This window comes from Ranitomeya variabilis, chromosome 1 (assembly GCF_051348905.1).
Source record: "Ranitomeya variabilis isolate aRanVar5 chromosome 1, aRanVar5.hap1, whole genome shotgun sequence".
In the NCBI taxonomy this organism is placed as follows: domain Eukaryota; kingdom Metazoa; phylum Chordata; class Amphibia; order Anura; family Dendrobatidae; genus Ranitomeya; species Ranitomeya variabilis.
This window is the reverse complement of record NC_135232.1, coordinates 223,467,329-223,494,619: the sequence shown is the minus strand read 5'-3', so window position 1 is coordinate 223,494,619 and position 27,291 is coordinate 223,467,329. Positions and strand designations below refer to the sequence as shown.

At 45.5% G+C, this 27,291-nt stretch overlaps 1 protein-coding gene across 1 annotated transcript; it reads right to left on the bottom strand.

Moving 5' to 3' along the window:
* Window positions 1–239: 239 nt before the first annotated feature.
* On the bottom strand, window positions 240–27,291 carry PSMD9 (proteasome 26S subunit, non-ATPase 9). The gene is made up of 6 exons (XM_077293129.1): window positions 26,912–27,291; window positions 19,963–20,065; window positions 17,714–17,907; window positions 3,465–3,566; window positions 3,093–3,181; window positions 240–740 (listed from the first exon to the last, which is right to left on the bottom strand). The coding sequence occupies exons 1-6, from the start codon at window positions 27,023–27,025 to the stop codon at window positions 713–715; spliced, it is 630 nt and encodes a 209-aa protein (XP_077149244.1). The 5' UTR covers window positions 27,026–27,291; the 3' UTR covers window positions 240–712.

Below are 27,291 nucleotides of genomic sequence, written 5' to 3'. Positions count from 1 at the left end.
ATGTGACCAGAAGTATGCATATCACAACGTTCGGTCACACGATCGCCACTGGCACTGGAGAATCCTCGCCGTGTGCGATGTGAAGATTCACAAGTCCCATAAAGTCACTGCAGACTTGTAGCTTAAGATCGGACAAGTCCTTCAACTATTATTTCCATCTGATATTTAATTACTATTTTTCAGACCCCAATATGTGTTTTCACTGAAGTTGACATTACAATATAAAAAAATGCAAATAGTTTCAATAATAATTTTACTGACATCATCAAAATAAGCCAAACACTGAAGTCCAAATCTGGGAATGAATAAGCAGTCTGTGCAGGCAGAATCAAGATATAGAGCGAGATTTTGCTGAAAAAGCTGATGTACAAATTTGTGAGAACAGAATCAGTATAACTACAAAAAGATTCAATTAAATTCCTCCTCATTAGGGCTGAGATGTCCCATGTGCAGTCTTAACCACTGATTAACAACAATCTTTGCATGTACACAGGTGACCATCAGTGGCTAAGACTATCCCAGGAAAGAAATGAGTAATTACTGATTTTTTTTCCCACAAGCTATCGAACAATCTACTCGGCAAATTCTGCTTTATAAAGTGATGATGGCACATTAGACTGCATCTTCAACATCACAGCTCCTCTTCTATCAGTCCATGTTCCAAAATGCAAACCAGGGATAGCACAACTTGAACCTTAAACACGTAGAATCTTCATCTTTTTATTGGAACGATTTTACACCTGAAATGTAGAAGAATAGGCATAATATAAGATGTAGCTTCATGTTTCAGTTGAGGAATAAAAATGCTTTTGAGCGAGTTCATTTTTGCTGACTTCAGGTATTAAGAAGTAAATGCATTAATAATATTAAGTAGCTACGAATATGATTTTTCTTTCTTTTAATAAATGTTCCCCTGAAGCCACCCTTTAAAAGGGTTATTCCCAGAACTGCATTATTTTATTTTTTTACAAAGCATAGCGAATAATAAAATATATACACTGGTATTATCTTATTGTTAACCCATTACTTGCCAAATTAGCAATTTTCATTTTTTTTTTTTAATGACAGATTTTTAATTATTTGGGTCCTAATGAATCAGAAACATAATTTACAAAATTTTTACAAGTACGGATTTTTCAGAAAAGGGCGTCCCAATATTCAATTAAAAATGACAATGACATGATTTCCTATTTTCAAAACATTCATTTTACAAACAGAACACAAAAAAATTGGACCTAATTATAAAAATTATAAAATCATAGCTGCTAGAAGCTAAAGATTAGGCGTCCCAAAAAAAAGGACATTGGTAGATAATAGGTTAAATTAAGCCCAACATAATTTTTCTGGTACCTTTGTGTCTTTTCATCTCTACTTAGCCCTCAGAGTATCCAGTGTCACATAGCAAAATGGGCAGTCCTATTCTTATCTTCTAAAACTACATTCTCAGTGCTGCAGACCCCTCCTTTCCTATGTACTCCTGACAAACCTAAATCCGAGCTATCATCAAGCTAATCTAAAGGTACCTTCACACTGAACAACTTAACAACGATAACGATCCGTGACGTTGCAGCGTCCTGGATAGCGATATCGTTGTGTTTGACACGCAGCAGCGATCAGGATCCTGCTGTGACATCGTTGGTCGGAGCTAGAAGGCCAGCACCTTATTTCGTCGCTGGATCACCCGCTGACATCGCTGAGTCGGCGTGTGTGACGCTGATTCAGCGATGTCTTCACTGGTAACCAGGGTAAACATCGGGTTACTAAGCGCAGGGCCGCGCTTAGTAACCCGATATTTACCCTGGTTACCATTGTAAATGTAAAAAAACCAAACACTACATACTCACATTCCGGTGTCTGTCGCATCCCCCAGCGTCCGCTTCCCTGCACTGTGTCAGCGCAGGCCGGCCGTAAAGCAGAGCACAGCGGTGACGTCACCGCTGTGCTTCAGGGCTGGCGCTTACACAGTGCAGGGAAGCGGACGCCGGGGAACGCGACAGACACCAGAATGTAAGTATGTAGTGTTTGGTTTTTTTTACATTTACAATGGTAACCAGGGTAAACATCGGGTTACTAAGCGCGGCCCTGCGCTTAGTAACCCGATGTTTACCCTGGTTACCCGGGGACTTCGGCATCGTTGGTCGCTGGAGAGCTGTCTGTGTGACAGCTCTCCAGCGACCACACAACGACGAACAGCGACGCTGCAGCGATCGGCATCGTTGTCTGTATCGCTGCAGCGTCGCTTAATGTGACGGTACCTTAAGTGTAGAATTCACCTGTTTGTTGTCTACGGCTTACAGATTAGTGATGTGAAACTACAAATGCTGCTCTCTTGATGCATATGGCAGAAGATAATTCTGTCATGTGCATCAAAAAGGCAGCATTGCAGTTTCACATCACTGATCTCTCAGCAGCAGGCACAAACACAGCTCATCTAATCTCTATCCCATTTATGCAGAGCCCCTGGAGAATATCTCTACTTTTGGTCCCTCTATACAGAACCCCATCCTCTAATATAGCTATCCATTCAACCCCTCCTGCAGCATAACACTTCTTTCTGCCCCTCAATTCAGAGCAGCCTCATCCTGGACTATCTCTTTACAGAGCCCCAACCTGCAATATAGCTATCCTTTCAACCCCTCTATACAGAGCACCATCCTGCAATATATCATTCCTCCAAGCACCTGGAAAGAGGAGGGAGCAAAAGAGAATACAGACATTACAGCTTGGGATCACAAATTATTCTTTCTTTGAAGTAAAACATTGCTTAAAAACAGGCAGGGAAAGGTCTTATCTCACAAAAACAATCAGCTGTGATCCCCTACTGTCCTGTCTGTATAGTCCTTTGCTTCCTCCCAGGAGATGTGATATGATCAGACCATGTTCCTGCACAGACAGACACAGCCATTACACAGCAGGGGCACATTTATAAGATTATCTCAGCACAGGAACATTTTATTTAAACACTTCCAATTGTAGAAATTATTATTATTCCAAGATGTATTGATTAAAATGAACTATTGTAAGTGGGAACACCCATTTAAATGTTACCAGTAGTTAAATGAAACAGTAGTTACAGTATACAGTAAACTTACCCTAAAAGCCCTTTTCCATTCCATCGCTGAGGTGTAAGTCCCAAATGAATGGACTTTCCATCTCGAACAACAGTCACGCTTAATGGTTTCTGAAATTAAAGAAAAAATAAAACTACAAATGCATTACCACAACGGATGGAAAACAGACCTGGCAGCTCGAACTACTATGAAAGGGAAGGATTATTTACCCACATTCCAGTTTATGCTTATCCTATTCTACTGAGAGTGCATTTACAGTATGCTGGTGTCCCGATAATCATGTTAACAGCATGCTGATCAACCAACAAGCAAGCAAAACTCTTGTACACCAGATCGTTCAGTATAAACCCACCCAGAAAAGCCATATCTTCTGAAATATACATGCACGCTTACCCCCTCACTGTGCTGTACTACAGTGGCAATATTCTGTAGTATCTGGAAGTTGTTTGTATTTACTGAACCAAATGCAATTATTTCATCTCCAACCTGCAATCCCTAAAAGACAAAAAAAAACAACAACTTGCAAGTAAATAAACTGTACCAATGGCATGTTGTCTCACCAAAGCTGCATAGCCTAAATGCCACATATTCAGTAATGGACCCTGAGAATGTGATACCAGTATATATTCATTTTATGCACAATTTAGGAGGTTCTTCAATTCTGCTCCTTATTTAGTACATAATAAGTGATGGTATTGCATGAGTTGGCACCACTGAGCCGCATGAGGTTGCTCTATACATGATACAGCCCCGTTGTCATATTGTGCTCCTTTTATCCTAAAGAGATGCAGATGTATCTGTATAGCAGATTTCCTTTTTCGGAAAAAAAAAAATTGGCATCAAATAATTTGAAAAATGTGGTAATAAGAGAGCAGATATCAGCTGGCACGTAATACAGAACCATCATCCTTAGCTTCTTCATACACAGCCTCCACTTACCATTACAAAGAATGGTTGGATTTTCAATGTGTCAGATAAGGGTATTCCCATCTCCAATATCTTATCGCAATATGTAGTAGGTGTAATAATAATATTAGCAAATACCTTCAATTAGAAATGTTATATAGGTTTTGTGATTTGCTATGTCTCTTTCCTCATGTGCAGGCAGTGCAGGACCTTAGGCATCCATGGTTACGACCACTAGCAACTAGCTGTCACTTTATGAGTGGACATAACCATGGATACCGAAGGTCCTGCAATGCCTGCACACGAGGAAAGAGACATAGCGAATAAGAAAAACGATTACATTTCTAAATGGAGGTATTTGCTAAAATTATCATCATCATCACACCTACTACATATTGGGATAGGGTATTCGAGATGGGAATACCCCTTAAAGGAATAAAACCAAATGCGGTCTGAAAAAATGTGTAAGGTTTTTTAATGCAACTATTACTTGAGAAAATTTTATTTGAAATAACAGAATTTTTTGTCATTTTTGTCTGGGTATGGTACATAACATGCCAGGTCCCTGTCTTAATTGTCAACTCAGGAGCCAAGAAGATGACTTTTCAGACAGAAGATGCCTCCAACAGCAGTGAGTGGTGCTGAGCGCCACCTGCTGCTGTTAACTTCTGACAACAGCATTTAATGTGGGGCCCAGGGAATAATGGCACTCATTTCTACTAGCCCATCGGCACTCAGCAACATGACTGCTGTTCCTGTACTTACAATAAGGCTATGTGCACATGTTGAAGATTCAGATGCGGATCCGCAGCGTTTTTGGCCGCACGGATTTGCACCAAATCCGCAGTGTAGTGCACAGCCAATGTTAATCTATGGGAAATGGAGATTTGTTGTGCACATGCTGAGGAAAAATCCGCGCAGAGACGCAGCGGGTTTTTTTTCCGCAGCATGTCAGTTCTTTTTGCGGATCTGCACCTATTGACTTCCATTGAGTCAGGCACATCTGCAGCAAAACCGCAGATGTAAAAAAGATCTGCGGATTTGCTGCGGATGTGGGTGATAGAAACACTGTAGATCGGGAGGAGTGTGGGCGGAGCTATGTGCGTGTATGTGCCGGTGTCTGCGTGCGGGTGTGTGTCGGGGTGTGTGTGTGTGTGTGTGTGTGTGTGCCGGGGTATGTGTGTGTGTAGGCAGGTATCGTCTGATGGGACTACTAATCCTATCCGGCTATGTCAGCTACAGTGACATCATTAGCCAATGATGGGAAAGTAGTCCCATCATCCGGCTAATGTGTTGAATGTTAAAAAAAACCAAAAAAAAAAAACCATACAGTACACATATAGTACATACTTACCATATACACCTAATCCCCGAAGCCATCGATCATCTGAAAATAAAATTAAAATAATAAACAAACAATATACTCTCTGTTTCCGACGTAATCCAATTAATAATGATTGTCCCACAACGATGTCCCATGGAGAGCTGTCACATCAGCAGATGCGACCGCTCTCCAGGGGCTCTGGTAATACAATGACAGAGATAATCCTCCGCACTGTATCACTCCGCCGACAGGTCACCCGTCACTTGCGGCACTGCAGCGTGAGAATTTTCTCATGGCTGTAGTGCCGTAAAGTGAACTCCAATGATAACCCTCCACCAGTGTATCTCCAGTCAGTGTGTCATCGGAGGCCCTATAGAGCGGTCACATCTGCTGATGTGACCACTCTATAGGGGAGATCATCATGGGACAGTCGTTATTAAAGAGGGACTACGTCTGAACAGGGAGTATTTGTGTTTTTTGTTTTTTTTTTGCAGGTGATCGATGGCTTTGATTGGATTGGTTGTGAAATAAAAATTATGAAAAAATGTGTAGTGTTTTATTTCATTAAAATATTTTTCTGGCTGTGTCTTTTTTTAACCCATTAATAACTATAGGATAAATAATGGATAGGCATCTTATTGACACCTCTCCATTAACCAAGCTTAACGTCACCTTACAATCAAAGGTGACATTAACCCCTTATTACCCCATATGTCACCGCTACATGGCAGTGGGAAGAGAGAGGCTAAGTGCCAGAATTGGCGCATCGTACAGATGCGCCAATCCTGGGGTGGCTGGGTGCTGGTATTTTTAGCCGGGGGTGGGCAAAATCCATGGCCCCTTTCTAGGCTATGAATATCAACCCGCAGCTGTCTGCGTAACCTTTCTGGCTACAAAATATAGGGGGACCCATGTCATTTTTTTTGGGGGTCCCCCTATTTTAATAGCCAGTAAAGGCTAATTATACAGCTGCAGGCTGAGATTCATAGCCTGGAAAGCTCCATGGGTATTACTATTAACCCCTTCCCAGGCTAGAAATATTGGCCCCCGGCAGTCGGTTTTCGCTCTCTGGCGCAGAAAATTGCGTGGCAGCCCGCGCCATTATATATTTTTTTAAATTAAAGATATTGCTTGCAGATTGTGTCTCTTTAACTATTTAAGTACCATTTTTTTCCTATCTATATCTGTCTGTCTGTGTAAACACTATACTTCCATGGAGTATCTACTATATAATTGTCTAAGGGTCACGTCAGTCTGTCGGTCTGTCACGGATATTCATTGGTCATTGTCGGTCATGGAAATCCAAGTTGCTGATTGGTCGTGGCAAAACGGCCACGACCAATCAGCGACGGGAACAGTCCGGCGGCAAACTGGCCGCTCCTTACTCCCCGCAGTCAGTGCCCGGCGCCCGCTCCATAATCCCCTCCGGTCACCGCTAACACAGGGTTAATGGCAGCGGTAACAGACCGCGTTATGCCGCGGGTAACGCACTCAGTGACCGCTGCTATTAACCCTGTGTGTCCCCAACTTTTTACTATTGATGCTACCTATGCAGCATCAATAGTAAAAAAATGTAATGTTAAAAATATCACAAGAAAAAACGAAGTGATGCCGCGCTCGGGGGTGGATATAGCGTGATAGTGAACGTCGAGTAGCCGATGAATAGGTACTAATGGGTATCCAATTAGGAGCCACAGATATATGCCCTCAATAGGGAGTGAAAGAAAACTATAAGATATCTAGAACATATGTGCGCATGTACATACACCTAAATACTGTATTGCACAAAGGTGCTTACCCAATATGTAGATGCATTTGTAGTCCCATTGTAGCTGTGCTTGTGACTGTTTGTAATTCCTCTGCAAAACCCGAAGGGTTGTCCGATCCGGCCACCGCTGGTAGGTTGTTGCGGCTTGTGCGGGGGATAAAGGAGCGGGGGGATATGTAGCAGCTGGCGCGATACCTAGGAGCCCCGGCCGAAGGCGTCCCTGGTAACCGCGAGGGAAAAAATGGCTGCTAGCGCCGGCTCGCGCGTGCCTGTACTGTGACGTCACTAGAGGTACGGAGCAGCGTTGGGGCCAAAAAGGATGACTAACCAACGCGTTTCGAAGGTGCTCGGCCTTCTTTGTCAGGGTTCCTAAGAAAAACAAAAAACCTGCTATTCTCACCCTCTGTAGTCCGCCGAGCCGCACGCTCGCGAGACCACTAAGTCTTCTGGGTAATTTTGCAATGCATCCTGGGAACGGAAGATGGCGGCAGCCGCGTGCGGCTCGGTGGATCCCGGTGGGTGAGTATATCACTATTTCTTATTTTAATTATTTTTTTTAACAGGGATATGGTGCCCACACTGCTAAATACTACGTGGGCTGTGTGATATACTGCGTGGGCTGTGTGATATACTGTGGGGGCTGTGCTATATACTACATGGGCAGTGTTATATACTACGTGGGCTGTGTGATATACTGCGGGGGCTGTGCTATATACTACATGGGCAGTATGATATACTGCGGGGGCTGTGCTATATACTACATGGGCAGTGTTATATACTACGTGGGCTGTGTGATATACTGCGGGGGCTGTGCTATATACTACATGGGCAGTATGATATACTGCGGGGGCTGTGCTATATACTACATGGGCAGTGTTATATACTGCGGGGGCTGTGTGATATACTGCGGGGGCTGTGTGATATACTGCGGGGGCTGTGTGATATACTGCGGGGGCAGTGTTATATACTACATGGGCTGTGTGATATACTGCGGGGGCTGTGCTATATACTACATGGGCAGTGTTATATACTACGTGGGCTGTGTGATATACTGCGTGGGCTGTGTTATATACTACATGCCCTGTGTTATATACTACGTCGCCTGTGTTATATACTGAGTGGCTGCTATATACTCTATATTCTTTGTCAGGGTTCCTAAGAAAAACAAAAAACCTGCTATTCTCACCCTCTGTAGTCCGCCGAGCCGCACGCTCGCGAGACCACTAAGTCTTCTGGGTAATTTTGCAATGCATCCTGGGAACGGAAGATGGCGGCAGCCGCGTGCGGCTCGGTGGATCCCGGTGGGTGAGTATATCACTATTTCTTATTTTAATTATTTTTTTTAACAGGGATATGGTGCCCACACTGCTAAATACTACGTGGGCTGTGTGATATACTGCGTGGGCTGTGTGATATACTGTGGGGGCTGTGCTATATACTACATGGGCAGTGTTATATACTACGTGGGCTGTGTGATATACTGCGGGGGCTGTGCTATATACTACATGGGCAGTATGATATACTGCGGGGGCTGTGCTATATACTACATGGGCAGTGTTATATACTGCGGGGGCTGTGTGATATACTGCGGGGGCTGTGTGATATACTGCGGGGGCAGTGTGATATACTGCGGGGGCAGTGTGATATACTGCGGGGGCAGTGTTATATACTACATGGGCTGTGTGATATACTGCGGGGGCTGTGCTATATACTACATGGGCAGTGTGATATACTGCGGGGGCTGTGCTATATACTACATGGGCAGTGTGATATACTGCGGGGGCTGTGCTATATACTACATGGGCAGTGTTATATACTACGTGGGCTGTGTGATATACTGCGTGGGCTGTGTTATATACTACATGCCCTGTGTTATATACTACGTCGCCTGTGTTATATACTGAGTGGCTGCTATATACTGCGTGGACTGTGTTATATAGTACGTGGGCTGTGTTATGTACTGCGTGGCCTGTATTAACGCATCGGGTATTCTACAATATGTATGTATGTATGTATGTATGTATGTATGTATGTATGTATGTATGTATGTATGTATGTATGTATGTATGTATGTAGCAGCCACATAGTATATAGCACATGCCACGTACTATTTGTCTGCTACATACTACATGCCTCCTATATACTACGTGGCCTGTGCTATATACTATGTGGCTGCTATATACATACATACATACATACATACATATTCTAGAATACCCGATGCGTTAGAATCGGGCCACCATCTAGTGTAGAATAAGAGGTTGGACAAAAATGACAATTTTTTTTTTTTCCTTTTAAATAATAGATCTTTATTTAGGTTACAAAAACACATACAAATCAGCATAAAAAAAATGCATGAAACACGCATCAAATCCTCATCAAAAAAGCGCAGATTTTTACCTGCGTTTTCTGTCAAGAGGTGCAGATTCTGTGCAGAAAATTCTGCAGGCAAATCTGTCAATAATGTCATGTATATAAAAGGCGATCTCATCCTGAAACTCCATACTTTGATTGTAGAAATCCAGTATTGAAATTGTACGCAAATAAGCTGCAAGTACTTTGGGGTGGGACATTGCGCTTGCAGCTATCCAGACTTTCCTCACTATTCCCCGCCTGCCTCTGACTCCCATGTTAGGGTAGGCAGGTCACTGGAACAAGAGTAACCGGTCCTTCAGACACAAGAGAGATAGGCAGTAGCCCAGGAATAGGGAGGAGACCAGGAAAGCTGTCCCACCTCAAAACACTTGTGGCTCATTTGCATGCTATTGCAAAGCTGGATTTCTCAAAAACAGCAAAACATTAATTCAATCTAGGTATGGATTTTATCAGCATAAAAAGTGCCTGTACATACATGACATTAATTGGAGTTATAAAATCCCCATGACAGGTTCCCTTTAAGGCTTCTTTCACACTTCAGTTTTTTGGTGTCAGTCTGCTCCGACATAGTGACAGATCGACGGATCTGTCAAAACTGTTGAGAAAACTGTTCTAACGGATCCGTTTTTTTGACGGATCCGTTACACGGATGCGTAAAAAAAACGGATCCGTTAGAACCGTTGCGACCGTTTTTTACATCCGTTGGAACCGTTTTTTGACGGATCCGTTTTTTAAAAAGGCGAGGATCTCAATGTGATTGGCTAATACAAAGTACTTGGAAATGTGACTGGCTACTGGAAACTACTGGGAAACTATATATACAGTGTATTTACACGACATCTTTGAAAGGTTGTAGAGAAAGTGGCAGAGATGGAAGGAGTACTGGCGAATATTGTGAAGATATGTGCGGATTTCACTTTTGAGGCTAATCGGTTGGCAGTCATCGTTCGGGACAAGGAGGAAGAAAGACTGCGCATCCTGCGGCAGCGGCGGACGAGAAGGCTGTGGATCCATCCTATCACAGCCCAACGCATGACCCGTGGCGTTTATTCCACACTGTATATTGAATTGAGGGAAAATCCTGAAAAATTGCTGGCAGGGTTTGTCTTGATGGCTGCTGGCAGGGTCTGTCTTGCTGGCTGGCACTGTGTTCTCTCTCTGCTTCTTCTCTGCTTGATGGCACATTAAAGAATGAAGCCCACCTGTCCTGTTTATATAGTTTTGGGGTTGTCTGGGAAAAGTATCTACTTTTTGGAGCATGCTCAATTGAAAAAGCGGATTGGGGCGACGGATCCGTCGAATGACGGATCCGTCGCCCATAGACGGCCATTCTAAAGAATGGTGGACGCAACGGATCCGTCACGAACCGCCATTTCAGCGCAGACAAAAAACGTTATAATGTCCGTCAATGTCTAGATGACGTCCGCCAAATCTCGACGGATCCGTCACATGGCGGATGGAACGGACGACCATCCGCCACAATCCGTCGCTAATGCAAGTCTATGGGAAAATAGCGGATCTGCCAAAAAAAATGACGGATCCGCTATTTGACAAAAACGGCGGATTCAAAATGATGCCAAAAGACTGAAGTGTGAAAGAGGCCTAAGTTGGTCATACACAACAATCTATCAATTTTTAGAGGTTGGTCAATCATTTAATATTTATGGGGGTGTCCACATTCTTCCTTGATAGCAGATGTCGGGAGAATGTTGGGGGTCAAAATACAGGTGTGTGGCAGCAGCTTGTTCCCCTTTATCTACCTATAGCACATGCAGATTTGGCTGAGCAGAAGGTGCACATGTACATGGTGGTCGGGAAAAATACATGTCTGCCAAAGCTTTCACCTGCTATTAACCACTTCCCGACATCTGCTGTACATAATGGTGATGGGGTATTACATACAGAGGAAACTCATCTGTTTCTGCTGCAGTTGTTGCAAGCTCCAGTCACATGCAAAGGTATATACAGGTGCTTCTCACAAAATTAGAATATCATCAAAAAGTTAATTTATTTCAGTTCTTCAAATATAAAAAGTGAAACTCATATTATATAGTCATTACAAACAGAGTGATCTATTTCAAGTGTTTATTTCTGTTAATGTTGACGATTATGGCTTACAGCCAATGAAAATCCAAAAGTCATTATCTCAGTAAATTAGAAAACTTTATCATACCAGCTTGAAAAAGGATTTTAAAATCTGAAATGTTGGCCTACTGAAATGTATGTTCAGTAACTGCACTCAATACTTGGTCGGGGCTCCTTTTGCATCAATGCAGCGTGGCATGGAGGCGATCAGCCTGTGGCACTGCTGAGGTGTTATGGAAGCCCAGGTTGCTTTGATAGCAGCCTTCAGCTCATCTGTATTGTTGGGTCTGATGTCTCATCTTCCTCTTGACAATACCCCATAGAGAATCTATGGGGTTAAGGCCAGGCGAGTTTGCTGGCCAATCAAGCACATTGATACTGTTGTTTTTAAACCAAGTATTGGTACTTTTGGCAGTGTGGACAGGTGCATGTCCTGCTGGAGAATAAAATTTCCATCTACAAAAAGCTTGTCGGCAGAGGAAAGTGTGAAGTACTCTAAAATTTCCTGGTAGACGGCTGCACTAACTTTGGTCTTGATAAAATGCAGTGGACCTACACCAGCAGATGACATGGCTCCCCAAACCATCACTGATTGTGGAATCTTCACACTAGACCTCAAGCAGCTTGGATTGTGGGCAACTCCACTCTTCCTCCAGACCTTGATTTCCACATGAAATGCAAAATTTACTTTCATCTGAAAACAACACCTTGGACCACTGAGCAACAGTCCAGTTCTTTTTCTCCTTGGCCCAGGTAAGACGCTTCTGGCGTTGTCAATCGGTCATGAGCGGCTTGACAAAAGGAATGTGACACTTGTAGCCCATGTCCTGGATACGTCTGTGTGTGGTGGCTCTTGAAGCAATGACTCCAGCAGCGCTCCACTCCTTGTGAATCTCCCTCAAATTTTTGAATGACTTTTCCTTAATCATTTCAAGGCTGCGGTTATCCCAGTTGCTTGTGCACCTTTTCTACCACACTTTTTCCTTCCACTCAACTTTCCATTAATGTGCTTGAATACAGCACTCTGTGAACAGCCAACTTCCTTAGCAATGGGTTGACCTTTTGTGGCTTACCCTCCTTGTGGAGTGTCTGGACATCTGTCAAGTCAGCAGTCTTCCCCATGATTGTGGAGCCTACTGAAACAGACTAAGGAACCTTTTTAAACGCTTAGGAAGCCTTTGCAGGTGTTTTTTGTTGATTATTCTAATTTACTGAGATAATGACTTTTGGGTTTTCATTGGCTGTAAGCCATAATCATCAACATTAACAGAAATAACCACTTGAAATAGAACACTCTGTAATGACTCCACATAATATGAGTTTCACTTTTTGTTTTGAAGAACTGAAATAAAATTAACTCTGAAGATATTCTAATTTTGTGAGAAGCGCCTGTAGCAGCAGATTTGTGCATTTCCCTTGACATTATGCACAGATTCATATTATATACTATTAGCTATAGGCAGTGGCGTAACTACAAAGTTATGGGCCCCGGTGCGAACTTCCAAATGGGGCCCCCCCCCCCACCTCCGTGACGCCCCCCCACCCCCTTCCCCTAGATACGCCTCGGACTGTTGCAGGAATCTCCTGCACTGCAACATGGTGTTGGGTGCCAGCACAGCCCGCACAGTGGTATATCCAGCACAGCCCGCACAGTGGTATATCCAGCACAGCCCGCACAGTGGTATATCCAGCACAGCCCGCACAGTGGTATATCCAGCACAGCCCGCACAGTGGTATATCCAGCACAGCCCGCACAGTGGTCTATCCAGCACAGCCCGCACAGTGGTATGTACAGCACAGCCCGCACAGTGGTATATACAGCACAGCCCGCACAGGGGTATATACAGCACAGCCAGCACAGGGGGTATATAGAGCACAGCCCGCACAGTGGTATATCCAGCACAGCCCGCACAGTGGTATGTACAGCACAGCCCGCACAGTGGTATATACAGCACAGCCCGCACAGTGGTATATACAGCACAGCCCGCACAGGGGTATATACAGCACAGCCCGCACAGGGGTATATACAGCACAGCCCACACAGGGGTATATACAGCACAGCCCGCACAGGGGTATATACAGCACAGCCCGCACAGGGGTATATACAGCAGAGCCCGCACAGTGGTATATCCAGCACAGCCCGCACAGGGGTATATCCAGCACAGCCCGCACAGGGGTATATACAGCAGAGCCCGCACAGGGGTATATACAGCACAGCCCGCACAGGGGTATATACAGCACAGCCCGCACAGGGGTATATACAGCACAGCCCGCACAGGGGTATATACAGCACAGCCCGCACAGGGGTATATACAGCACAGCCCGCACAGGGGTATATACAGCAGAGCCCGCACAGGGGTATATACAGCACAGCCCGCACAGGGGTATATAGAGCACAGCCCGCACAGGGGTATATAGAGCACAGCCCGCACAGGGGTATATACAGCAGAGCCCACACAGGGGTATATACAGCAGAGCCCGCACAGGGGTATATGCAGCACAGCCAGCACAGGGGTATATAGAGCACAGCCAGCACAGGGGTATATAGAGCACAGCCAGCACAGGGATATATACAGCACAGCCAGCACAGGGGTATATACAGCACAGCCAGCACAGGGGTATATACAGCACAGCCCGCACAGGGGTATATACAGCAGAGCCCACACAGGGGTATATACAGCAGAGCCCGCACAGGGGTATATGCAGCACAGCCAGCACAGGGGTATATAGAGCACAGCCAGCACAGGGGTATATAGAGCACAGCCAGCACAGGGATATATACAGCAGAGCCCGCACAGGGGTATATGCAGCACAGCCAGCACAGGGGTATATAGAGCACAGCCAGCACAGGGGTATATAGAGCACAGCCCGCACAGTGGTATATACAGCACAGCCCGCACAGGGATATATACAGCACAGCCCGCACAGGGATATATACAGCAGAGCCAGCACAGGGGTATATGCAGCACAGCCAGCACAGGGGTATATAGAGCACAGCCAGCACAGGGGTATATAGAGCACAGCCCGCATCTCATCTCCCCCCCCCCCCCGATAATGGCCCCACAGTCCGGTGAAAAAGAAAAAAAAAAACTCTCCTCACCTTTCCTTTTGCCCGCGCTGCTCCTGGTGGCTGCAGTCTGCCCAGGACACTGCAGGTGCGCGATGATATGACGTCATCGCGCACCCGCAGTGTACTGTCAGAGGCAGAGCGGGGAATGATGGGAGAGGGAGCGTCAGGTGACGCTCTCCTCCATCATTGCATTGAACTATACCGGTGTCATAGACGCCGGTATAGTTAAATGCGGCGGCGGCGGCGGCGGCGGCGGGGGGAGGAACAGTGCAGCGGCCCACTACTGGCATCGGCTCTTCTGGCATTTGCCAGAAGTGCCCGATGTCCAGCCCGGCCCTGCCCTGACCTGCCGGCCCGGGGCCCCTGACCTGCGGGGCCCGGTCGCAATGGCGACCGCTGCGACCGCGGTCGTTACGCCCCTGGCTATAGGTCTGAGTGTGATGTACAATTAGCTTCGGTTGACTTATTTAACTTCTGATTTTGATTATTATTAGGCTAATCTTTGCCCGAGGAACGTGTAATCAATGACTATCCAACAATAAAGGTCAATAAAGACGTGATCTAGAGTAGGTGGGCAGTCTGACTCAGCATTATATTGGTCAAATCACACAACAGATGGCACTGGGATAAGTAGTTTCAATGAAGACCAGATGGTGAAATGTCTTATTTACAAAAAACTGCTGTATATAGTTACTCCATACGATCACTAGCATCTCCGCAGAATACTAAAAGCAGCATGCAGATCTCATTCCTACTATTGTATCATAGACTAGAAATAGATGGTTAAATATTCACCTGCAATAACTGCAGATTAGGAAAACTAACAAATCAGTGCATAATCTTCATGTAATATTACTCCAGTGGGTCAGTAAATACTATTATTTTTCATACGAAGACTAAAAGTTGCACAAACCTTTGTAAAACACGCTTATTATATGAATTGTGACTCCTATCGTATACAGTATTGCATCCTAAATATCCCTGCCATTACTGAACCATGCATTATGTATGTCTTACAAGCCAGGTACATGTATCTGGGATATAGATTTCATATGTGTGGGTTAAACTACCTTTATTATGATAAGGTATACAGAGATGTGTCATGTGTTGTAAGAAATAATAAAAAGCAATAAAAAATATATACACAGTATTTCATCTCATCAAGACAATCCTTTTCAACATTGAAGCGAGTCTCGTGGTCAGCATTTTGTTGCAGTTACAGCTTTAAAAATCTCCAGGAATCGAGCAGTTAACATCTGGTTAAGTTGCACTAGTCCCCAGGGAGAGGACAAGGGGTAGGTGCACTTTGGGGGAAAAATACCATCTGACATTGATGAAAGCCTGTGGCCTCCCAGCACCTTCCCCCAGCCGCAGGCATTCAGCAGTGGTGGGCACGCAGGGGAGCAGCGTCAGTCACTGACACCGCTCACTCCTCTCTCTGCCTGTGCCCCGGCCATCACTCTCTCCACACACTCAATTGTATTTGTGTCTATCAGACGTTTGGGGTTTCCGTGTAAATGTCTGAAATACTTGATTCAGATTGAACCCCAGGCAGAAGATTCCCTATAATGAAGAAGATGGAGGCACTGTGGATGCCAACTGACCTGTGATCCAGTGGTGTCCATCTTTCTAGGGGGTGCAAAAAAGTGCAGTCCGCCACAGTTTTGTGCACTTCTGGAAAGAAGGACACCGCTAAATAGAGGCCAGACGGAGTCCAGAGTATCTCTGCTGCCTCATTATAGTGAAAGAATTCTTTGGGGGTTTCATCACTCAGAGATTTAGATGGAAACTCCAAAGTAAGTGCCCAGAGTAGAGCCCCGGATAAATGTGATCCCAAACGTTATGTAAAATGTTCCCAATAAAAGCTTCAAGGTAATCCACAAAAAAGCAAATACCCATTCAGTTCTGTCATCTGTTAATGGAAATATAGGGGGCTTCCACATTGCTGGTAGTACAAAGGCTCTGGAAAAGCGAAATGGCTCCTCACCCCCCCAAAAGAAATTCAGCAATTTCTGCACTCCCAAATCCAAATGCCCCCCTCCCTTCTGAGGAACTGTGTGTCTAAACCACATTTAGCGCCCACATGTTTGGGATTTCTGTAGCGATGACAGGCCACCTAATTTCTAGGTATATTTCTTCAGAAGCATGGGCTGGGCAGAACGTACTGGTCACTACAACGGCAGTTTGCAATTTTCGCTCAGCAACATCCACTGCTGCCTGTTTCTAGAAAACACCCTTGTAGTCAAAATTGTCACTATACCTGTAGATACATTTCCAAAATGAGGTGATTTGAGAGGAGATTCTGCGTTTGTAGCACTTGGGGGCTCTGTATATATATGAAGTCCGTAAACCATTCTAGGAAAATCTGTGCTCCAGGAGGCAAATAGCTCTGTGGCTAAGCAGTACTGTGCATCCACATATAGTGTATTTCTACATTCTGCAGAAATTGTGGGACAAATTTGGGATTTTGGTGCCAGTTTTACCCATTACCCAGTATGAAAATGTAAAATCTGGGGATAAAATCTTCATGGTAAACATTGTATTATTATTTCTTCACTGCCCAATGGTATAAAATTATTAGGCGCACACATAGAATGGGGATGCTGATGCATCTTCATGCTAAGAAACTATCAGCTCTGCACTGACAGAGAAGCTTGCTCATCATGCACTCCACATGATCAGCAAGTTTTCTAGTTCTGGTGACCTGGATGTCGTCATGACTACATTGGGTCACCATGCAACGATCAGGACTCCCGTCACGCCACAGGGGCTGTCAGCCCTCTGCCTGCTCCTGGAATGCGGCAATCGCAGCATTTAGGGGGTTAAAGTGCCGGGAGCGTTGTGTGACTGCTCCTGGCATTTAGTGATGGGTGTCACCTGTCAGAATCAGCTGACACCCAGTGGCGATCGCCCGCGCACCCCCACCCCCGTGTGCGCGGGTAATTGCGAGGTCATAATAATATGTCCCTGGTAAGATAGGCCCAGGGACGTATTATTACAACAAACATCAGAATGGGGATAATACTGTGAGGTATGGGAGCCATTAGTGCCTGCAATATCATGCCAGCAGAGACAATACTAGGGCAGGAGCATTACCAACATCATTCACTTACACACATACTGGCTGGAGATCCAGGGGTGACTGCATCAACTTTGGCAAAGGCATTGGGTAAAGTTTGGTTGTGTTGTTGTGCTTCAGCCTTGGCCTCTGCCTCATCTTTCTTTCTCTTTTCTTTTTCTCGGGCATGTAAATTGTGCAAGGCCTCTTCAATTTCTTTCATGATGGATTGATGATCATTTTGCAAACCTAAAAATGTGAGAAACAAAATTATAAAACATTGCATATAATGTTCCATGCACAAATTATAAAAACTGTAGATAATTAAAATGAGCAGCCTGGTAAAATTAGGCAAGCCACAGATGTTCTGATTATTCTGATCAAGGGAAAGGATTTTACTAAATCTTTGCCCATGTTATGCATCTCTTGGAACCAATCATATTTGATATCTGCTCCGTATCTACTGTTCTCGTTCATTCTTTAAAGGGAACCTGTCCCCTCCCCCCAGTCGTTTCAAACTAAAAGAGCCATCTTGTGCAGCAGTAATGCTGCATTCTGACAAGGTGGCTCTTTTAGTTCTGGGTGCTGTAACTAGAGAAATAATCAGTTTTATAATTTGTCTGAAATACCTGGTCCTCAGTCAAGTGGGCCGGCGTTTCCCCCCTGCTTCAGACAGCACACTGCTGTCACTCACATCTTCTTGGCGCCGGGCGCCGCCTCCTCCTCACCGCTGTTTTGAAAATAGCCGGCGCCTGCGCTCTTTTCCCCTGCCTGGTGCAGGCGCAGTGAGCGCTGCCCATCTTTCCTCATATGCAGCCCAGCTTACTGCGCCTGCGCGGCCGCCCTGCCTGTGATTCCCAGCCCCGCAATGTGAATAAATCATAAGTCACAGCGGGGCTGGGAATCACAAGCAGGGCGGCCGCGCAGGCGCAGTCAGCTGGACTGCATATGAGGAAAGAAGGGCAGCGCTCACTGCGCCTGCACCAGGCAGGGGAAAAGAGCGCAGGCGCCGGCAGGTTTCAAAACAGCGGTGAGGAGGAGGCGGCGCCCGGCGCCAAGAAGATGTGAGTGACAGCTGTGTGGCGTCTGAAGCAGGGGGGAAACGCCGGCCTCCTTGACTGAGGACCAGGTATTTCAGACAAATTATAAAACTGATTATTTCTCTAGTTACAGCACCCAGAACTAAAAGAGCCACCTTGTCAGAATGCAGCATTACTGCTGCACAAGATGGCTCTTTTAGTTTGAAACGACTGGGGGTGGGGGGGGGGGGGGGTGACAGGGTCCCTTTAAATCTGGCAAAATAGTATAAAATCCAAAGCATAAGGCAATAACAGTAAGTCATCAAAATAGCATGAAACTTGCAGGACCCTAGAAGAACAAAAAGAAGCTACAATCCCAATTCCTTAAAGGGTTCAAAACCATGTGGCCACCACACTGAAAGCCTGGCTATCAGAAGGCAATTAACTGTATTCCTCCCAGCAGCTTCTAACCTGCAGAAACAGAGGTGTAGCTTCATCACAGCACCCCGGCGCTGGCAGACAGCTAGGTCTATAGTGCATACGCGCAGAGCTGGCTGTCAGTCAGTGCCGGTGGGTAGTTACAGCAGGGACTGAAGCCACTCCGGCCACAGCTAATAGTGAATAATGTTAATTTCTTCCTGGTGGATGGTCTTTCAGTGAGGCGGCATTATGGCTTTAAAATGCCACGGACCTGCAGATTGTTCCCATATAGTTTTTGACATGACAGGTTCACTTTAATTTTGTTTTTTTTTTTTGTTTTTTTTAAGCCCTTCTCAATCCCCATATTCCCCCACATAAAATAATAAAAGCCTGTACTCATCTTGGATGTCTGCACCATTCCTGCGATGTTAGTGCCAGATCTCCCGGGACTTGCATAATGTTCTCACATGAGCCCTGCAGGCCAGTAGCGGCCACTTCACTCTCACTTACCTTGAATGAAAAATACATCCGAAAAAAAATGAGTGCTACTGCTGTTCTCTGACCTCCTCCATACGTCACTTACATCTGAAGGAAGCGAGAGTGAAGAGGCCCATTAGCGGCCACTGATTGGCTGCAGGGCTTATGTGACATAACGTCAGGCAAGCCCCCAAGTCAGCGCCGCTGTCACCAGAGTCGAGTACAGACTGTTAATATATTATGTGGGGGAATATGGTGACTGAGAAGAAGTTGTAGGAAATAGAAGATCTGACAGGAAGCAGCCACTTGTGGACAATGTGGTGGCATAATTTGAAAACCCTGTTAAAACGTATACAACATGAACTTGCTGCAGAGAAGTAATGCTCACAGATGATGTTATGCCGCGCAGTCCGCACTTGGTAAATATCAATGTCCGCTCTTGGGTATCCCTCTCTGTCAACCAGGGGCCCTTCCATTCCAATGTTCTTTTGCTGCAAGATTTAAAAAAAAAAATGCATATAAATGTAAAAGAAAATTAACTTTTGGTTAAAACAATTAAAGCCACACATTTTGCTTCACCTCAGTAACAGAAAACCCTGCTGTCCTAAAGAAAAAAAACAAACAAACACAGAAGTAAAACTACCAATATAATTATAAAGAAACATAGTGACCTAACTGTAACTGCTGCCCAAACTACTGAAATACTGACAGGTGGACAGTTTTATTTTTTTGGACGAAAAACATTTCCAATCCATTTACTGTCAAGAACGTAGTTAATAGTAGAGATGAGCGGTGTTCGAGAGATGAGCGGTGTTCGAGTCGAACTGTTCGCCAATTTCAAATTTGAGCTGTTTTGGGCGGTGTTCGAGTCGTTCGACGAACCAGAACAATTTGCTTAAAATTCGGCTCTTCGAGTTTCTTCTGTTCGTTCACCAAAAGCCTAGCTTGATTTTCACATTAAAACTGTTTATCATTGTTAATGGACTGTTTCAGTGTATAGTGGGCGGGGGGGCGGGGGATAGATCTGTGCTGAAATAACGCCGATCTCTTTTTTTTTTTTTCTTTCCCGCATTTACAGTGGGGCGGTGCAGTCTCTCAGCCTATCAGCAGTGCACACACACACAGCAATGTGCATGTGATGCACACAAGCAAGGGCATGTGTCATTGGCTGTGTATGTCACATGTCCTTGCCCTATAAGAACCAGCCATTTGCCCCGTCGCCACCATTTCCTCACTGCTGCAGCTTAGTGTTAGACGGCACCGCTGCTGCTGTGGGCACTACACAGACTAAAGGTACCATTACACTAAACGACTTACCAACGATCACGACCAGCGATACGACCTGGCCGTGATCGTTGGTAAGTCGTTGTGTGGTCGCTGGGGAGCTGTCACACAGACAGCTCTCTCCAGCGACCAACGATCAGGGGAACGACTTTGGCATCGTTGAAACTGTCTTCAACGATGCCGAAGTCCCCCTGCAGCAACCGGGTAACCAGGGTAAACATCGGGTTACTAAGTGCAGGGCCGCGCTTAGTAACCCGATATTTACCCTGGTTACCATTGTAAAAGTTAAAAAAAAAAAAAAAAACGTACACACGCACATTCTGATGTCTGTCACGTCCCCCGGCGTCCACAGGGTTAAAACTGCTTTCGGCAGGAGCGCTGGTAATGCACGCGCTGCTGCCGATAGCTTCCCTGCACTGAATGTGTCAGCGCCGGCCTTAAGCAGAGCATAGCGGTGACGTCACCGCTGTGCTCTGCTTTACGGCCGGCGCTGACACAGTCAACCCTGTGGACGCCGGGGGACGTGACACATCAGAATGTGATTATGTACTGTTTTTTTTTTTTTTACTTTTACAATGGTAACCAGGGTAAATATCGGGTTACTAAGCGCGGCCCTGCACTTAGTAACCTGATATTTACCCTGGTTACAAGTGAACACATCGCTGGATCGGCGTCACACACGCCGATCCAGCGATGACAGCGGGTGACCAGCGACCAAAAAAAGGTCCTGATCATTCCCATCGACCAACGATCTCCCAGCAGGGGCCTGATCGTTGGTCGCTGTCACACATAACGAGATCGTTAGCGGGATCGTTGCTACGTCACCAAAAGCGTGACGTTGCAACGATATCGTTAACGATATCGTTATGTGTGACTCAGCCTAAAGAGTGTTTTTTTGGAGCGAATTGTCAGAAAGATAGGTTTAGGGAGTCGGGAGGAGTCGGGACTAGTTGTAATATCAGCCCTTTTCAGGGTAGGTTACAGCAGTTCATAGCACTGTTTGCCAGGCAGGTCTGAGCCAGTGCTGTGCAAGTGTTTGTCACAGCATTTGGTGTAATCTAGCTCAGCCAATCCTTTTGGGCTAGTAGCATTGTCTGATAGTCATCTGAGTAGCCCGCCTGTGAAGCTAGCTACACCGCCTGTGTATCTCAATTTTTACTGCATCTAACCTAGTAAATTGTTTTGGGGTTTTGGGCTTAGTAGCAGTGTCTGCACGTCAGCAGAGTAGCCCGCCTGTGAAACAAACTATACCGCCTGTGTATCTCTATTTTTACTGCATCTAATCCAGTTAATAGTTTTGGGCCTAGGAGCAGTGTCTGCACTGTCCGACGAGCCCTGGTGCAATACGTTATGACGTATAGCTTGGACCAACGAGCTCAAGAGGTGGGGCAAATCACGCTAGAGGTGGGGCAAATCACGCTGCAGGAGTGGTCTCAGTTCAGGGACCTATGCACCGTTCTGCACAGTTTTGAAATAGCAACGAAGATGTTTAGTGCTGACGATGCCATTATCAGCATGACCATTCCTGTGATTTACATGCTGGAGCACACCTTACACAGTGTTCGGAGTCAGGTGGTGGAACAAGAGAAGGAGGAGGAATAGGAGGAGTCGTATGCAGAAGGGATCATATCTCCAAGGTCAAGAAGGTTGGCAGCACTAAGGCGGCTGGCATCGGAGGCTGGGGGAGAGGGATTACCGAGGGCGCATGGTAGCAGCCAAACTGTTGAGGAAGGTGCAGGAGGCGAGGAAGAAGTGGAGGATGAACTGGCGCTGGGCATGGAAGACTCATCAGATGAGGGAGACCTTGATCAAATTTCTGTTGTGCGAGGTTGGGGGAAGAGGGCAGACAAAGGAAGCATGATTCTCACCTCGCCACCACCAAGACAACAAGGACTTGGTCCTCCTGTATGCGCAAGACACATGAGTGCCTTCTTGCTGCACTACCTGCAACATGACCCACGGATTGTCAGAATCCGAAGTAATGCCGACTACTGGGTTGCCACACTCTTAGATCCCCGGTACAAAAGCAAATTTGTCGAAATAATTCCTGCCATAGAAAGGGATTCACGCATGCAGGAGTATCAGCAGAGACTGTTACAGAATCTAACATCAGCTTTTCCACAAAACACCAGTGGTGCACGTACTCAATCTCCGAGTTCTAACTTGCCAACCGTGGGACTATCGAGTCATCACTCTAACCGTAACAGTAACATCGTATCTGGTAGTAACAGCAATTTTTTCCAATCGTTTCAAGATTTTTTTAGACCATCCTTTGCAAGGCCACAGGAGACAAGAAGTCTGACGCACCGCCAACGCCTAGAGAGGATGGTACAAGAGTATCTCCAAGTTAACATCGATGCCATGACTGTGGAACTCGACCCTTGCTCATTTTGGGCTTCCAATCTTGAAAAATGGCCTGAGCTTGCCACTCACGCCTTGGAGTTCTTGTCATGCCCCGCAGCCAGCGTTCTCTCTGAATGTGTGTTCAGCGCTGCTGGTGGTGTGCTGACAGATAAGCGCACGCGGCTGTCCAGTGACAATGTAGACAGACTAACGTTCATCAAGATGAACAAATCCTGGATCCGCAAGGACTTTTCTACCCCTGTGTCATCTTGGGGAGACTAAAAGCTTGATGATTTTTGAAAATCACCTCACCAACCGTTTTAAAAAACTCTGGCGAAATTGATGCCACTTAAGTCGTGTCTGTGGCCGAATTTTTTGAAAAAAATGGAGACTCTTATTTAGTCCCCTTGCTGAGTTTTACATGACGTTGCCATCGTCAATTCCAGGTGGATGGGGTCGTCTGCAGAGTTGTTTACTCATACTATGGCCTGGGATTCAGAGGTCTGCTCCAAAGCTTCAGTGTCTGCTAGTCAGCAGAGTAGCCCAGCCACCCACCGCCTGTTTACCTAAGTACTATTTTTAACGGTATCTGGCCCAGGAAATCCTTTTGGGCCTAGTAGAATTTAGTGCTACTCAGCATTGTACCCCACCCATGAAGCAAGCTACACCGCCTTCTTTCTTTCTCAATCTAACCCCTCGGCTCTGGGGTGTCCACTCTCCCTCCAGCCCTCTCCTTCTCACAGGTGGACTACCGCGTGTTTTCACACTGTGGCGAATCTTTTGAGCCCAGGCATAAGAAGTCGTCGAGGTAATGGATAATATGTGCCGCCTTACAAACGTCCATGACGACACATTCGAGGAAGCAACTAAACGCCTCAAATAGTGAGCAGGATATGGAGCACCCCATGGGCAAACAGCGATCTATGTAGTATGCTCCTTCACAGAAGCAGCCCAATGGGAGGACACTATTCGGAGGCACAGGTAGTAACCGAAACGCCCCCTCAATGTCTGTTTTGGCCATTAGGGTGCCCCTTACCAACTTCTTGACTCGCCTGATTGCCTCGTCAAAGGAGGTATAGTACATAGTACTGTACTTGGTTCCGCGTCGATGTTGTCGTTTACTGACCTGCCCCTTGGATATGACAAATGGTGGATTAGTCTGAATGTATTGGGTTCATTTTTTGGCACAACTCCCAACGGGGGTACCACTACGTCTTCTAAGGAAAGTGTTCTGAATGGACCCGCCGCTATTCTACCTAAAGATATTTCTTTTTTTTCTTTTTTTTGTCAAGACGTCTGGGTGTTGGTAGAGCGAGTTTAGATTTTTACTCCAGCCTTTCTTGATTTTAGAAGGGCATGACATGCCTATATCTGTGTCTCCGCCTCCTTTTACTCCTCCACCTCTTTTATTTTCGCATGACTATATGTAGTTGTGACTTTTCCATGTGTTTGTTGTGTCTTCTGAGCAGTTTGTCAGCTTTTGGACAGCTTTTAAGGTGTTTTCTACGTGTTTTCCATGTGTTTGTATGTGTTTGCCTGCCATTGGTTTCAATGGGGTTCGACGGTGTTCGTCGAACAGTTCGTCGAACACGTCCCTGTTCGACGAACCGAACCCGAACACTAGGGAGGTGGCTCATCTCTAGTTAATAGGTCATGATTTTTAACGGTGTACGTGTAGAGAATATGAAAGCAAAAGCTGATAATGCCCAGAATTAAAGCTGAGAGTGCGGAAATCACTAGAAGTCAAGAAGCTGCATTAAAAGTTTTACATAGTGGTTCTGTGCGTTTAAGATAGGAGTGACAAAAAGGACACTCTGGATCCCTCTCTGGCAAGAGGACACTTATGGAAATGCTCAAGTATGTGACTAGTACTTTTCCTGGCATATATCGTATTTTTCAGACTATAAGACGCACTGGACCATAAGACGCACCTAGGTTTTATAGGAGGAAAAATCGTTAAAAAAATGTAAGCAAAAAATGTAGTAAGATATTTAATAACATGTCTACTGAGCTGACAGTGTTATGGAAGAGATGTACTGTTGATGCATTATTATGGGGGAGATCTGCTACTGCAGGGTTCACAGCTTGTGCAACACACTTGTATGGGGACAGCAGTTATGCACAACCTGTGAGGCTCTGCAGCTGTTGCCAAACTACAGCTCCCATCATCCCAACCTATCCAAGCATGATGAGAGTTGTAGTTTTGCAACAGATGCAGGGCCACATTGACAGATGACCCTGCAGTGGAATTTGTCTATGTTAAAGAGAACCTGTAATTACGATTTAATCTGTTAAGTAAAATTATGGCTATAATAGCCCTGTCACGCTGATTTATTGGATACCTGTAGTGAAAAAAAAAAAAAAATCAGCCTCCTGGTTCTTGTTTAATTCACTTTAGAAGTTTTGGTGCAATAGCATATCCGTGCATCGGTTCAGGACTTTAGATAGGGTCCTTGGCCCCTCCGCATTTGCATGAGCTTGCGCACATTCATATCCCGGTGTTCCGCGGCAAAATGGTGCCGGGCGAAACATTCTCAGATTGACCTCTAATAATATGCCACGGTAGTTGCGCATGCGCAGATTGGGATCTTGGCTCAATGACAGGTCGAGACCTTGATCTGTGCATCAGCGCCATTTTGCTGGAGACCGCTGGAGCCCTGCTCCTGAGAGCCCTCCACAGCGAACTGGGTAAGCTACATTCGTACTATAGGATGCACCCACATTTTCCTTCCAAACTATGGAGAAAAAAAGTGCATCTTATAGTCCAAAAAATATGGTATATAGAGGTAAGGACTCTCAAATAAAAAAAAAAAATGATGTCCATTATTGATCCATATATAACAGACAGCACACGGATGCAATCTGAGTGCAGTCCATTTTTACTGTTAAAATGCCTTCAGACTTCCCATAAATGTCCGGGTTCTACTCTGCAGCGACATCGTGCAGCTGAGCCAATAAAAAAGGCAAAGATGGTTTGTTAAAGTGTTTGGCTGTATACACATACCGTAGATGAACAAGTGATCTGTTTAATGTAAGAAAATGCACTAATGGAGCGTTCTCCTCTGACCTAGTCATCATATCACTGGAATGAGGGAGGGTACAAGAGCTGCTGGGTCCCAAGAGATCCAGTCCGCTCTGATATGCAGGCAGGAGGCTGAATTTTCACTGGCCGGGCACAGGCTGTCCCTGCACATCACAATGGGAGAACCTGAACGTTCTGCTTTCATTTTTTACCAGAAACAATGCCATTTGTGCATTATGGCAACGCATCCCCATTATGTCAGTGTAAAGCGGCTGCTACACAAAGCGCATCGTCACTCGGACTAATGTGCTGCTCTTTCTGGAAAAAAGCATTCATGAAAACTTGGCTATGCACGTAGCAGCCAATCACAGCACAGCTTTCATGTTTAAGTGCATTATTAGAAAGTGTCACTGGGATTGGTCACTTTGGGAGACTAGGACAGGTCTGCGGACTTTCCCGTTTTTGTGTAATATTTTTTGTGCAAAATAACATAAAATAATATTTATATCTAGTTATTATGTCGCACTAATAAACTTACAGTCAGTACATGGCTACTTCAGGCCACGGGTCACAGTCTACGCAGGTCTCCTACATAACGTACATGATACATAAAGCGCCATAGTTATTATAGTGTGGTCATTATATTATGTGTGCTGCGCAGCCACTTCATGGCGAAGTCACAACTCACATCCTCCAGGACATCGTAGTAAGCCTTTATCTGCGCCTCGATCTCGTCCTTCTTAGAGATAAGTTGCTGTACATCCCGCATGGAAATGGCTGTTGGGCTCCCCGCCTCAGACATATCGCTCCCAGCCGTGCACCGGACTACAACTACGGCTACAGGGGACTACTAATCCGGAAGCCTCGGAGGAACAAAAAGCTTCAGCGCGCAAGAGAAAAACAAGCTGATGTCATCTCACCATTAGTCATGCGCAGTAAATAGATTACCCTGCCTGCAGTGAAGCTGCCAAACCTGTGAGCAACACGAACCACTGAGACTGGCAGGACCCTGAGATTGCACCTCTGGAAGTTAGACCCAGGACAGAGGCTGTGAGGAGAAACTGGGAC